The sequence below is a fragment of the Hipposideros armiger genome, unplaced genomic scaffold (genome assembly GCF_001890085.2).
Source record: "Hipposideros armiger isolate ML-2016 unplaced genomic scaffold, ASM189008v1 scaffold_1055, whole genome shotgun sequence".
NCBI classification, from domain to species: domain Eukaryota; kingdom Metazoa; phylum Chordata; class Mammalia; order Chiroptera; family Hipposideridae; genus Hipposideros; species Hipposideros armiger.
In genome coordinates this window covers 138,852-153,603 of record NW_017732405.1, presented here as the reverse complement: position 1 = coordinate 153,603, position 14,752 = coordinate 138,852, and the positions used below count along the sequence as shown (strand labels likewise).

Below are 14,752 nucleotides of genomic sequence, written 5' to 3'. Positions count from 1 at the left end.
CCCGGGCACTCGCCCCCGCCCCCCGCCATCAACAGCACTGCAGCAAGTCCCCCAGGCCACGCGGGGCTGATGCACAGCTCACGCGAGGGCCGTGTCCGGGATGGGGCGCTCAGGGGCTGCGGGGAGCCTTACCCAGCAGCCCACGACCCAGCCTGCTGCTCGCCACAGCTGCAGGCCCCAGGCACAGGAGTCAAAGCCACTGAACGGCCGAGCACTGTGCCCGGAGGCCCTGCCAGGATGTCTGCCCTGTGAGGGGACCCAGGCGGGCATGGCCCAGAAGGGAGGAGACACTACCCGTGAGTGACAAAACAGTAATCACTGTAACAGCAGGAAACATGTGCACACAGGTACCAGGTGCACGACCACAGCCTAAGACATATGTAGTATTACTGACAACCCCCGTCACACAGATGGGGCAACTGATGCCTCAGGCCACCAGGCAGACGCGGCCATGATGGGTCTAAGACCGGACCTGGAGGCCAGGCCTCACGCTCCTTGCTGTGGGATGGCCTTCAGTGTCAGGGCCCATGGCGGGAGGGCCCCTCGGGGCCAGGAGAGTGGGGGCTGCATACAGGACACGCGGTGAGGGCAGCTCGCAGGGCACAGCAGGGGGACTGCAGAGGGACCCTGGGGAGTCCTATCGCCAGCCCCAGCTACAACCCAGGCGTAAGGAGGGGGTGGGGGGAGGAACATTCACATTAATAGGAAGGGCCAGGTTTTTACACAGCACCCAAGCACTCAGAGCCCAGTGCCCAGCACCCAACATGGTTCTAGTGCTTCACTTAAATTAACTCACTGACAACAGACAGGTGCTGAGGTGCCGAGTCACCTGCCCATGGACACACAGCTAATAAGTGGCAGAGCTAGCTCCCCAGCAGACACTCATTGCCAGAGGCCGGGTGGGAACCTTCTGGAAGGACACTATCAGCCCAGTCTGGTAACTGTCTTAAAAGTGACTAGAAAACCCCAAACTGGCAAACCAAATGGCATGGCAGACAGATGGGGCGAGGGGCCCAGCCCTCGGCCAGGCTCGGGTCCTGAGGACTGGGGCTGCACGAGGGAAACGGGCAGTCACCACCCAGCGGAAGGTGAGCTGGACAGAGGAGCCCAGGGCCCGCCCGTGGCCAGGGCGGAGCCGAGCCACAGGGCAAGTCGGCCAGAGAAGGCCAGGTGGGGGAAGGGAGGCCAGGCCACAGAGGACCTCATGGGCATGTCCAGCACTTGGGCCTTTACCCTGAGGGTGGAGGGAAACTTCCAGAACAATTGGGCTCCTTAGAAGAGGCTCACATGGGCAGGGAGACAGGAGGCTGGGAGGCCAGGAGTTGCCACCTCCGCACTTCAGGGAAGGGTCGAGGGCACAGATTTTAGAACCGAGCTGCCTGGGTTTGAGTCCTGGCTCAGGTACTTATCCTGTGTCTTGGGCGAGTTACTGAGCTTGTTTTTGCTTCAGTATTATCATCTGAAAAACGGAAATATCACACTGCACGATGCCTCTTGGGGTGTGGTGTGAGTGACCACTGCAGACCACGCCTGGGCCAGTGGCAGGTCGGCAGCCAGGCCACACGGTCAAGGTCGTAACAGATGCCATCTCCAGACGCCATCGTGTGAGTCTGCACTGGGCGGGGCCTTGGCCTAAGACACACGCGTCTCTCCAACACTCGATGCAAAGCGTCAACTGTCTCCCTGATCACGTGCCAAAATGATACTGTTTTGAGTGTGTGGAGTTAATAGCCTTAAGATTAATTTCGTCTTTTCATGCTTTCAATGTGGCTACTGGAACATTCCAGCTGCGCGTGGCTCTCATCAGCTCAAACGGCACTGTGCTGCAGCGTCAGAACCTCAGAACCTGCCTTGTGACAAGGTCCCCAGGATGCCTCAGTCTCGGGTCCCCACCCCCAGCCCTGGGATAGACTTCTTGCCAAGTCCCCCCAGACGAGGGCAGGGCCCACACACCGTCTTCCTTACAACTGCCCTGGCTTTGGTGAGCTGATGGGGTGTCTTGCCGTCACTGCAGCCTGTCTAGGGGAGGACCGGCCACCTCTTCAAATACAGAGTGACCGAACCACATTCTGTCTGCTGGAACGGGCTCCGCCGGCCAGGGGTGATCTGCTTTGGTCAGGATGTGTCCTCAGTACCTGAAACAGCACCTGACGACACAGGTGCTCAGGAAAAGCTCTTCAGCGAGTAGGGGGCCATCCAGAGACCCGTCCTCCCCAGGTGTTCCTTAAATGAAGGGCAGGACTTGCTGGCAGTGACTGGGCGCTCACCTGAAGCTGGGCCCACATGACAGCACCTCCATGCTCAGAAGAGGCACGTGCGCACGCATGAAGGACAGGGCATGCACGCAGACAGGCTCCTCCCCGGGGATTCTGCCAGCTGGCACTGGGTGTCCCAGGTGGGTCCTGGATGGTGCCTGACCCCTTTCAGGGACGGGAGCCTGTCAGCCAGTCAGGGGTCACCCTGCTCCAGCCCCTCCTGCCCCGCTCTGGATCCCAAGGGGTATCCTTAGTGTGAGCACCTGCACCGCACTCGGTCCCAGCGTCACCTTTGGGGTTCCAACACGGACACCCCCTCCTCCACCCTAACAAACGACAGCCACTACTACCATGCCCCTTGCCTCACGGGCTGAGCAGGGAGCAGGCACTGCATCAGGGCTCTAGTCCCCACCTCCAGGCCCCGTCTGCAGATGGGAGGTGGGTGCAGGGGCCTGTGCAGGGCGGGCGGGGCACACTGCAGGCCACAGAGGGGACACCCAGCAAAGCACGGGGCCCAAGCTCCAGTCTCCATTCAAGGGGCTCCTGAGGCAGCACAGGGCCTCCCCCAGACACCAGGACACCCCAACTCACTCCATCCCCTCTCCATACAACAGGCGGGCCACACCCCACACCCATGGCCTTGGAGCCAAATCAGCTGCCAGGGCCCAAGTCTCTGTCACCAGGGCAACACAGCTGTGTCCTTTGGCCAGTGATGTGGCTCAGAAAATCAGATTTACCTACCAACATTTCAAAATTGCCAAATCCACAGAAAAACCCCTTCCAGCTGCTCTCAGAAACATCACAGATCTGCCATGCAGGACCTGTCTTTCTTCACGGCAACACGGCTGTCAGTGGCTTCCCAGGACATGCCCCGGGGACATGGCACATGCAGTCTGGTTCCCCCACAGCGAGTGGGCACCTCCCCACACCCCCTCAGGGTCCCAGCACTTTGAACCTGAGGCAGAGGCAGCCGTGGCCATGGGGTGTGTGTGTGGGGGGGTGTGTGTGGGGAGTGTCACATAGGGCTTTGCGGGCCCTCTGGATTTAGATGGAGCCCAAGCCCCTTTTCCAGAAGTGACCACACAGGGAACAGCAGGGGCCCAGGGCCCGCCTACCCCTGTCTGACAGGCAGGTCTTACCCACTGTGGGGCCATTCAGGATGAGGGGAAGAAATGAAGGGGAGTCTAGGCCACGGTGTGGGGTGCCCCATGGGCCTCTGTCCCCCCACTTAGCGGCACTCCAGTGCCTTGGCCAACACTCCCAGGGCAGAGGTACTTACACTGCCCCACAAGTCAGGAGGGTTTGGGGTGAACACATGGCCTGAACGCTTGCCACCCTCAGCGTGTGACCACAGAGCACGGTGGGAACATGAGGGTCAGCATCTAGGAGGAGCCCCTTCCAGGGCAGAGGCTCCAAGGGACCGGACGGAAGCCGGTCCAAGGGGCTCCAGTGTGACTTGGAGGGCGGCTGGTGAGCTGAGGACCCCCAAGCCCATATCACACAGCACGGTGAGCCTTGTCGAGCCGGCCCCGGCTGCTCGGAAGGTAATGAACGCAAGGCAAGTCCAGGTGTGCAGAAAACCACTCGTCAGAATAAATCACTTCACGTACAACTTACTCGTCTGTTAAATCACAAACACTGATGCTGTTATAAAAATAATGGCACGGCACTTTTTATTTTCTTTAATCAGAAAAATAGGCCCCACATTTCTGGGAAGACAGACACCTGTGGGCCCTGCTCCGGGGCAGGCGCCACACCTGGCTGGTCAGGATCCCCGAGAGCCAGCGGCAGCCAGGGTCCTCTGAGCAAGTAGGGAGGGGAAGGCCTGGGCCTGGAGGTCGGGCACCTCCACAAGCAGGGTCGCAGCCAGGTGAGTCTGGGTGCGCAGGGCGCTGGCCTGGAGTCAGGACTCCAGGAGAGCCGTGGTGGGCCTGCCCTGAGCCAGGGGCTAGGGTGAGAGGTGGGCAGGAGCAGAGACCCGGTAGTGTCAAGTCTGGGACGTCAGAGGACAGGGAGGCCAAGGGGGGCACTGAGCACGGCCCAGGCCCTGTGGGCTCCCAGCGCAGAGCTGGGCTGGCGGGAGACTCAGACCCACGTCAGTGCTCAGCCACTGGGGTGGGGCAGAGTCCTGGGGGCACCCCTCCTTGCCACCAGCAGCTTCTACTGGACCATAGTCAGCCCTGAGCGCCTCTGGTCCCTCCCCGGTCACAGCACCCTGGAGGTGGACACACACTGCCCTCTGCCAGATAGTGCAGAGGGTGGCAGCAGCGTGTCCACGTTCTGCCTGGGGGCGGGTGGGGCCCAAGGAAGCAAGGCCTGTAGCTGACACTCCCCCAGCCACACACGCGTGCGCACACATCAGCACATACGTGCATGCACACTTGCACACCTGGGGCGGGCGTGCTCGGAGACTCCGACGTTCACGGACACATGGGCACGTTAGAGGCACAGAGACATGAAGGACCCCCGCGGCCTGCACCCTGGCAGTGGCCACGTTCCCTCTCCCAGGGGCGTGCGCGTCACAGAGCGGTGGCTGTGGCGTGAGGCGGAAGACGCTGGGGGTTCTCTCCTCTCTTCCTGGTGCAGGTAGGCCTCAGGCTGGCGGCTGCCCTGCAGGGCTCCTGCCTCCGCTGGGCCTCAGGTCCCACCGCAAATAGCCCAGCTGGTCTGGAGACCTCCAACCAGTCTGGCTGCAGGGTGAGGCGGCCCTGGCCCTGGCCCGGCCCACGCGGCCACAGCTGGGCTGGGCTGGGCTGGAAAACGGCATCAGGCTCCTGGGCTCACATATGGGGCCTGGCGGGCCACCGCGGGGGTGGAGGATCGAGTCCGTCGTGACCTCAGGGGCCAGCAGGGACGGCCCAGGGCCAGGGGCTGGTGGGCCCGACCCACGTCCAGCAGGGACCGCCGAGGATGGCTCAAGGACCCCAGGAGAGGCCGGCGGGGCGGGGCTGGCCGTCCCAGAAGCGATGGGCGCTCGGGGATGGGGAGCAACGGCTGAGGTTTGCAGGGCGGGCTCGGGCCCAGGAGCGACCGTAGGGGCTGTTTTGGGCCCATGAGTGGCCGCTTTCGACGGCAAGTCGGTTCTGGGCCCAGGAGTGGCCGCTTGGGTAGGTGAGGCTGTTCTGAGCCCAGGAGTGGCTGCTTCTGCTGGTGCAGCTGTCTGGGGCCCAGCAATGAAGGTTTGGGAGGGCCAGGCTGCTCTGGGGCTTCAACTAATTGCTGGGGCTCACTGAGGCCCAGCAGTGACCGCCGGGGGTGACAGGGCTGACCCAGGAGGGACCTTCGGGGCTGGCACGGGGCTAGACGCGCCCGCCGAGGGCAGCAGCACTGGCCTGAGAGGAAGCTGGTGGGCCGGCAGTGTGGATGCGGCACGGCGAGTGACTGTGGGGGCTGGCACCGCCGGCACTGGGCTATCAGGGACCAAACGGGCCGGCACCGCTGTCCTGAGGATGCCCTGCTGGGCTGGCCGTGGAGACACGGAGCCACCCACAACCGAGCAGGACAGCAGCAGTGCCAGAGGGCAAGGAGGGATCGCAGGGGCCGGCAGAGGTGGCACGGGGTCAGGAGGGACCGCAGGGGCCGGCAGAGGTGGCATGGGGCCAGGAGGGACCGCTGGGGCCGGCAGTGCTGCCTGGGGCCTAGGAGCGCCCAACGTGGCCGGTAGGGCTGAGCGAGGCGTGACCGCTGGGGCCGGCAGGGCTGATCTGGGGCTGGAAGCAGCCGCTGGGGCCGGCAGGGCTGACCTGGGCCCAGAAGTGACCGCCGGGGCTGGCAGGGCTGTCTTGGGCCCAGAAGTGACCGCTGGGGCCAGCTGCGCTGACCCGGGAGTGGCTGCTGGGGCTGGCAGGGCTGCCCAGGGTCCGGGAGAGCCCGACTGGGCTGGCAGCGCTGACACGGGGCTGGGAGTGACCCCTGGGGCTGGCTGGGCTGGAGCTGCTGCTGGTGCTGGGCCGGGCCGCTCTGGTCCCAGTGGTTGGCTGGGAGCGGCCCCCCTTCTGGGGAGCACACCTGCATGGAAGAAAGAGCACGTGTCCACCTGGGCAAGTGTGCCTGCAGACCCCCCCATCCAGCCCGGGCCCCTGAGACATGCTGCCCCCTCACCAGCAGCCCGATCCCCAAGTGAGTTGAAAGTGGAGTGTGAAACACCGAGAAGAACCCCTCTCTGAAAGGAGGCGCAAACCAGTGAGTCCCCGAGGAGGAAAGCAGCGCAGTGCCGAGCCACACCGAGGACAGAACCCTGAACTCTGGGAGAAAGCCCAGCCGCAACCCTGCCCCGTCCCAGCAGGGCCCTAGGTGACAGCAAGGACGGCCCCTCCCAAAAGGGACAGCTCCCAGCTGCTGTGAGCCCCGCCGGGCAGGGCTGCTCTTCATGCCTACACCACCAACCAGTCAGCCCCCACCCGCAGTCACACTGTGCTTCACGTAACTACAGTGGGTGCGTGGCACCACCAACACGCCTGGTCCCCGTGCTACAGACACACTGGACACCCTGTGGTCGGCGGAGCCTGACAGACGCGATGGGGAAACGGGGCCGACCTATCAGCAGGTGCACCTCGGGCCCAGCCGAGCGTACCCACCACCCACCTCCATTCCTGGGCGCCCAGCCTGGTGAGTCCTCCCTCTGCTGTGACCCGCCTGGGCAGATCTTCTGCCCCTGCTCAGGATCCGGGCTCACAGCGGGCGGCTACCGCAGGCCCCAGTCCACATGTGCCCCACACCCCACGCCTGGCAACCATGGAGCACGTTGCCAGGCAGGCCCAGGTGCCATGGGTGGTGTCCAGGTGCTGGTGTGGCCCCAAGGGCACCAGGAAAAGGGGGCACAGAGCCCCAGGTTCCGAGTGGGGTGGGGCCCAGCACTCACCTGCTTGGCGGGCTGCAGCGGGACCTTCCTTTTGCCCCGGTCACAGGGGGGCTCCAGTGCCGGCTCCGGGCTGCCCACCTCCAGGGGCCGCCCGTTCTCACTCGGCTCTGCAGACGGGCAGTTTTCTGACTCGCGGGGCTTCTTGGCTAGGCGACGTTCCCATTTCTCCTTCCGTTCATGTGGCTTCAGGGCCATGTCCCTCTGTGGGTGAGGCAGGACAAAGCTGGTTAATTGGAAATGACACATGGCTCTGCACGTTATCCCACCGGTGACACAAAGCAAGTCCACGCCATTCCGGGCACCTGGAGGTGCTAGGCCAGAGCGGGCCGTCAGACCAGGACTCACACCCAGGAAGGAGCCTCCCATGCTGGGAAGGCCACATGTGAGTGGGAGGCTGGGAGAGAGATGGACAGGGAACAGAAGGGTCAGGAGAGTGTGGGCGGGCCTGTCAGGACGTGGTAGGGGACAGTGATGGTGGAGCAAAAGCTGGATGGGAGTGACTGATTTCCCTAAGGAGCCCCAGCCCTGATCCTTGGCCCAGCACAGGGCCCCGCGCAAGCTCAGCGGGAAGCAAGTGCCGACACTGACAGCTGTGAGGGCCTTGGCGAGGCACGGTCCTTCCTGGGGGTGCCCCTTGCAGTCCAGGGCTCAGGGCCATCACTACAGTAACTGGCTATAGGCAGAGATAGCCAGCTCCTGAGCCACTGTGGGTTTATCACTCAATTCCACACAGCCCAGAATCCTGACACTATGGAGTCCGTCCGGGGAAAGGTCCCCATCTCAGCCGGGTGTGCAGACCCGTTCCCCCAGAACAGAAACCTGCGCCTGTCTTGCTCCCAGCTACCCCCGGTGCCTGGAGCAGGGCCTTGCACACAGCAGGTGTTTAACAAGCTCATGCCGCACCAATGCCGACACCGGCAGCGTGGCCTCGCGCACTGCCCTGCGCGGCTCCTGTCATGCAGAGGTGGTCCTGGGCCCACCTGCCTGCAGCCCCTGCCACGTGCCCAGAGCCCAGGAGGGCCTGCTGTCTACTGGTGATAAGCAGAGGCGGTGTCCCCCACCGGCCTCTTGCTTGGGTCCAGGGGGAACACCAGCTCCACTGGGTTGCTGAAGAAGGGTAGACAGGGCTGATAAGGGTGATGCAACCCACAGCTGAGCTGCTGCCCCACAGCCCAAGGGACACCCTCATCCCCACAGAACTGTCCCCAGGTGACACCCTCACCCCCACAGGGAGTGTCCCCAGGTGACACCCTCATCTCCACAGCGAGTGTCCCTAGGTGATACCCTCACCCCACAGGAAGTGCCTCCTAAGGACCTGAGGGAATCCGGCCCGTGCAGCCAGCAGTGACCGTGGAGGCTTCTCCCAAAGCCGGCTTCTGCTCCCAGGTGGGTGCCTGACTAAGGCTTCAGAAGCGTCAACCCTCCTGGCGGCAGGAAGGACCAGTGTCCCATGTTGTAGTCCCCTGGCTTGGAAATGGGACAGAAACTCACTGTGCTACCACCAGCTGCCACCTCAAGAAGTCCCCCCACACCCCTCCTCCTTTCAGAGTGTCCCACAAGTCTCAGAATTCGTGGGGAGCACCGACAGGGCTGGCCAGGCTACAGCTATCCTTCCAGGCACGGGACCCCCACGACAACCCACCATGTGTGACCCCACCCCCTGGACTGGAAGCAACCAGTGCAACTGTAGGGGGACTGACGGACCCCCCACCCCAACCCCGGTGGCTGCACATGGGGTCAGGCTCCTCCCCTACAAAGGTGGGACATTCGTACTCCCAGGATTTTCCCCAACAGCCCAAGGGGGGGTGTGCAAATCCATGGTCACCAAGACCCAGGGTTCACAGTGGGGTTCGCGGAGGAACACCCCTCCACAACCTCTCACAAGAGGTCTAGCACCCCTTGACCTCCGACCCCACAGCGAGGGCTCATGTGTGCACCCCCAGCTCCTCCCCAGTGCCCACTAAGGACAGGAAGGTAATACCAGCAGGGAAGCTGAGGGGACAGGCCCCCCCCCAGAGCTGCGTGGGGAGGACCCTGGGAGCAGCGAGTGCGGAGGTTCATGTCACCTGCCGGGAGGGAGTGCCAGGGGGCAGGCTCCACCAGTCAGGCCCGGGGTCAGCACCCGGCCACAGGCTTCCCCAGGGGAGAAAACCGAGGGTGCCCCCCCAGCGATGAGAAAGTCCTGGTGAAGACGGCACCTCGCCCCCACACACATTGTGCGTAATGCGTGCTGACTGCTGGTGCCATGTCCTCTTACAGGCAGAGCCTGTCACTCGCTCACGGCTGCTTCAGGCCTCTGTCCCAGGGCGGGTCTTGTCACGACCAGGCTGTTCCCACACAGGCCCGAGAGAGCAGTGAGGCCCCCAGAGTCCCTTCCTGTCCACGCTGAATGCTGCCACTCCACCCACCACCCGGCACCAGGCTGCACATCTGTTACCTCAGAACCTCACCACCCACCCTCGGGATCCCCACCCCCACCCCCACCATGGTGCAGGCTGCGCTCAGAGGCCCACAGAGAAGAGAGAAAGGCCTCAGGCCACATGCGGTCGGAGTGTCTGGCTTAGGGCTCTCCAGAGAGGCAACCAATGGTGTGTGCAGGCGGAGAGCTTTATGATGCGCAGCTGCTGCTGCTGCGGCCACGGAGACCCAGGTGGGCCGCGGTGTAGCTCAGCGGGGAAAACCCTCACGGCTCAAGGCCACCTTTGTTGTCTTCAGGCTCCAGCTGACTGGATGGCCCAAATGCATGGGGAGAGCCATCTGCTTTACTGCGTTTACAGATTTAAATGTTCACCTCACCAGAAACAGCCTCCCCGACACCTGGAACATGTGGCCCAGCCAGGCTGACAGTGCCATTCACCATAGGTCCCTGGGGTACACATGGGTGTGGTGAGGGGGGCGGTTTTGAGGCCCCCCATCCACCATGCCCACGCACGAGTGCTCACACGCAGCCTGGGCGGTGGGCCCGGCCCTTCTCTGAGGCCTGGTCCTGACGACCAGCGTCGACGCCCACATGCTCACAGCGTGCGCCCCCATACCTCAGAGCCCCCCACGGGATGCCTAGCCTTCTTACTGTCACAGAAAGCCCCAAGTTCTCTCTCCCCAGCTTCCATGGGCCACCTCTGTCCGGAACGAGTGGACATGCGGTCACCATGTGACCTGACTGTGCAAGTCCCCGTGGGGTTAGTCCTACCTTTACAGGGGAGCTACTCGCTCTGGGGAAGGGGCTGGAACCAGGCCATCGAGCACTTCTGACCTATGGGGTCAAATCACAGAACCTTCTAGGCCAGGCGGCCTCTAAGCCCTGGAATGAGGGTGGGGCCAGCTGAGCACATCAGAAGGACAACAGACAAGAGGTGTGAACTAGGAACCTGCAGGGAGGGACAGCCCCTGGGGACACCCGGCAGGGCTGGGGTCTGTCTTTCTAACAAGCACTTGTGAAGAAAAATGACAAAAAGGGGTAGAAGGAAGCATGGTGAAATGTCAATTGCAGGCACAGGTGGCACAGCAGCAGACACACCCTCTCTCCAGGGCTCGCCCCCCCCCCCAAAAAGGGCCTCAGGGAAAGTTCAGGCTATGTCTCCAGACAGCCAGTCACAGCAGCGTCCTTCATGGGGTGTCAGCCACAAATCGTTCAGACCTATCACATTTTTTGTAAACCGAGCCATTCACCAGCAGCTGCTTGTGGATCCACACCAGACCCCACAGGCTTGGTGCCAGGAGCGCCCCAGTGCGTAAGCGGAGGGACTGAGGCACTGCCAAGGCTGCAGTGATGTGGGGTGAGCCCGGAGGAACGCCAGCAGTCCAGGGTCTGGGGTCGTGTCCCCTCTGTCCACTGGCACCCCAGGTGCCGAGCCAGCCACAGGAGCCCGTCGCCCGCTCTCACCACAGGCGGCAGTGAGGAGACCCTGAGGGGATGTCCAAGCCTCAGCACAGGACCTCAGGCCACCACCTACCCACCCATCTACCTGTGCAGCCCACCGGGGTCAGCGCACACCTTTGGGGGCACACACAGACCGACGGGCAGACGCGGCCACGCAGGCCCAGCACCCACACACCTAAATGCAGAGGGGCCCCAGAGTGGATGGTGCCAGGTACAGTGGTCTGCAGCCTCTAGGGGCCTGAGGCCAGGCCCCTGGGCCCTCCTGGACCACCCAAGTGGGACGCACACCACCATGCAACCTCTGATAGGATTTTTCTGTAGCAACTTTATGTGACATCACAACTACACAGCACAAACAAAATTTCTAACTGTCACTCAGTAACCCAACCAGGCAAATAAAAGCACTCATAACTGGCAAACACAAACCTCCATTCCCCTGACTGGGGGCCAAGGCTGCCTGCTCGCCTGTGGCTTGGACCCTTCCAGGCCCCCAGGCACTGCAGGCAGAGACATGGCTGCACCCCTCTGGCCAGGCGGGCACTCCCCTGCTCCTGGAATCACATGAAGCCTCTTCCTAGCCGGCCCCTCCACATCCTGCCCTGTAGGATAAAAGAGCCAGGCGGCTGCAGGGAGCCATCGTCTCCCACAACCTCCTAGAAGTCCTCCCCCACTCGCTGTTCAGACAACGGCTCTCTGTCGTTCCAGGAGCTCAGGCCAAATTCCACCTGCCTGCAGTCTGAGTGCAGCCCCCACCTGCCCGACCTGGCAGGCTGGACACCCTTCAGCACATCTGCCCCAGGGCCTTGGCAGGGCTGTTTCCTCCCCCCCACCATCCATGTGGCTCACTCCCCCTTACCTGCAAGTTGGGGCTCAAACTTCCCTGCCCACCTGAGTGGAACCGCAGTCCCATGCCCTGCCCCACCTTTGAGATCTGCTGCCCCCCTCCCCCCAGGGCACTGTGCAGGTGCTCCCTGTGCAGGCCAGGCTGGAGAAGTGGTCCAGGGAGTACGGGGCTCAGTGCACGGTCTCCCCGGGAAGAAGCCCCCTCTCCCATCAAAAGTCCCAATGTCCCTATTTGCCTGGGACTGAGAGGGTTCCCGGGACGTGGGACTTGGAGTGCTAAAACCGGGGAGTCCCAGAGAGACTGCAGAGGCCCCTGAGCCACAACGACAGACACCTTTGCCAGAATCCCTCTTACACGCCCACTTACCCACTGGGAGGGCTGGAGGCCAGGATGGAAGGTGAAAGGGGTCCCTCTGCCCAGTCTAGGAGCAGGAAAGCCTGAGGTACCCTGATACCTGCGGCTCACCTCTGTTGAGAGTCAAATGCTAATGACTCTGGATGGGGACCACGCCGTCGCCCCCCAGCCACTCTGTTGGGACAGGACTTACTTCTCTGAGCTGCTTTCTGCAGCTCACGCCCACACATGGTTGCTGCCCCCATCTGCTCCCCATCCCTAGGCCTGTCTGCTGTCACCCCAGGTAAGGCATCCTGCCTGAGAGGTCCCAGTCTCCCCCACGGACGCCATGTCTGTCCAAGTGTCATACTGTCCTCAAGGACCGTCCTCAAAGGCCTCACGGACGCCTCAGCTGCTTCGGAATCTTCCACATCCTGCCTTTCTGCACGCCTCTGCAGTGCCCCCACCCACCCATCCCTTAGTGTGACTCCACACCGTGACCCTGCGTGGCACACAGGCTCCCATCTGACCCGCACTCAGCTGGGACTTAATGTTCACAACCACTGCCTGGTCGAGAGGTGTTGAGGTCAGTGTCTGCCCAGGCCCTGCCCAGCCTCTCACCCCTGACACCTGGCCCCAAGGCTCAGCCCAGCCAGCCCCTCTACACCCAGACAGCACATCTTGTGCTCCCCCTCGGTCCCTGGGACCTACCTGCACAGCTGCTGCTCAGCTGTCACATGTGGAGGGGGCCACCAAGGCCAACAGGCCTGCCCCACCCATCAGGATGGCTTGTCTTGGGGTTCTGCCCCAGGGTGGGGGACAAAGAGAAACAAGCCACAGGATCAGCTCAGAGAAGGGCTTCGAAGGGGAGACGGGAGAGGTGCAGGACCAGGGGCACCCTTCCACTGTGTCCCCCCATAAGGAAACCTTGTCCCAGAGCAGGCACTGGGCTGCCCGGGGCCACGTGGTGGGAAGAGGGAACAAAGATTTGAACCAGGCCTCACTAGCTTCAGGCCCTGAGGCAGGACCGTGGGGTTCATTCCACAATGACAGGCCCCGGGGAATCAGGGCCAAGCAGTGACCTCAGGAACCAGAGGCCCCTGCTTTAACCAGGAGACAGGTCCGTGGGAGATGTCCACTGGGGCTACGGGCAGAGCCGAATGCTAAGGGAGGGCGTGGGGAAAGCATCCTCTGGGGACCAGCACGTGGCCAGGACTACAGGTCAGAGAGGTGATGGGGTGATGGCAGACCCCAAGGGTCTCTGGCTGTACTGAGGGGTGGGAGCCCTGGGGCCACCCCTCACACCAGGCTGGAGGGTGTTTACAGGAAGGGCAGAAGCTGCCCAGTACCTGAGGTGGCATGCCATGTCAGATTCAGGGCAACCAGCGGGATGGGGGTGGGGAGGAGGAGTCAGGACGAGGCCGGTGGCCATGCGGGGCTGAGGCTCCATGGAAGGTCATCTGGACACCCTGCCAGGGACCTGCCAGCCCAACGGGCTGTCATTGTCCATGGGACCAAGTCTCGACTCTGTGAAACTGTGTGGTCACCTCCAAGGACAGGAAAGCCAGGGTGTCCATACACATGGCCCCAGGTCGGACAGGTGGGGCCAGGCCGGAGAGGTAGGGCCAGGCCGGACAGGTGGAGGCCGGCTGGACAGGTGGAGGCCGGCCGGACAGGTGGGGCCAGGCCGGACGGGTGGGGCCAGGCGGGACAGGTGGAGCCAGGCTGGACAGGTGGAGCCAGGCTGGATAGGTGGAGGCCGGCCGGACAGGTGGGGCCAGGCTGGACAGGTGGAGGCCGGCCGGACAGGTGGGGCCAGGCTGGACAGGTGGAGGCTGGCTGGACGGGTGGGGCCAGGCTGGACAGGTGGGAGCCCTGCCACTCTCTGACTGCCTGTGACCTCCAACCCCCAGCCCCGAGGCGCAGCACAGACTGACGCCCCACGCCGGGTTCCAATCCTGCTCTGCCACGTAGGCTAGGAAATGACGTGTCTGCTTCCTTGCCTATACAATGGGAACAACACAGATCCCGCTGCAGAGGCTACTGGGTGGATAAAGCGAGTCCCTGACCTTGACCCTGAATGCCATCATTCCTAGTTCTATGACTTCTGACAATCACCATAGATAGACTACTCTGGCTCCAGCCGCCCACTCCTCCTGGCAATGGGGTGAGTGGCAGTCCCCTGACCGGGCCCCACCTGTGGCTCACACAGCTGGCCACTCTGCTCCCACACCAGAGGACCCTCCCTTGTCTGGGGCCCACAGGTGCCTGTGGCCGGGCATGTACATCTGTGCACCCGCCCCAAACTGCTGCTCTAAGGAGGAACAGAGCCAGGGCTGCCACACACCTCACTAGGATGGGGTTTGAGCTGGGCGGCCTGTGGGGCACAGAAACAACCGCCAGGCCAGCCTGGGTTTCCTGCCAGGAGGTCCCCCCCCAAATATACATACACACAGCCCCCCCATATGCAGGCACACACACATGCACAACCCATGCATGCCCACTTGTACACATACGGGCACACACACGTACCCCGCCATTGCACACGTACACCCTACACTGACTGAGGCTGGGAGGAC

General features: G+C 63.0%; 1 protein-coding gene across 1 annotated transcript in view; it reads right to left on the bottom strand.

The window, feature by feature from the left end:
• FBRSL1 (fibrosin like 1) overlaps positions 1–14,752 on the bottom strand; it is an 83,241-nt gene that overhangs the window by 62,302 nt on the left and 6,187 nt on the right. The window contains exon 2 of the mRNA XM_019631962.1: positions 7,117–7,317. Coding sequence (XP_019487507.1) covers positions 7,117–7,311 — 195 coding nt within the window. The 5' untranslated portion in view covers positions 7,312–7,317. The remainder of the gene's footprint in view (positions 1–7,116; positions 7,318–14,752) is intronic.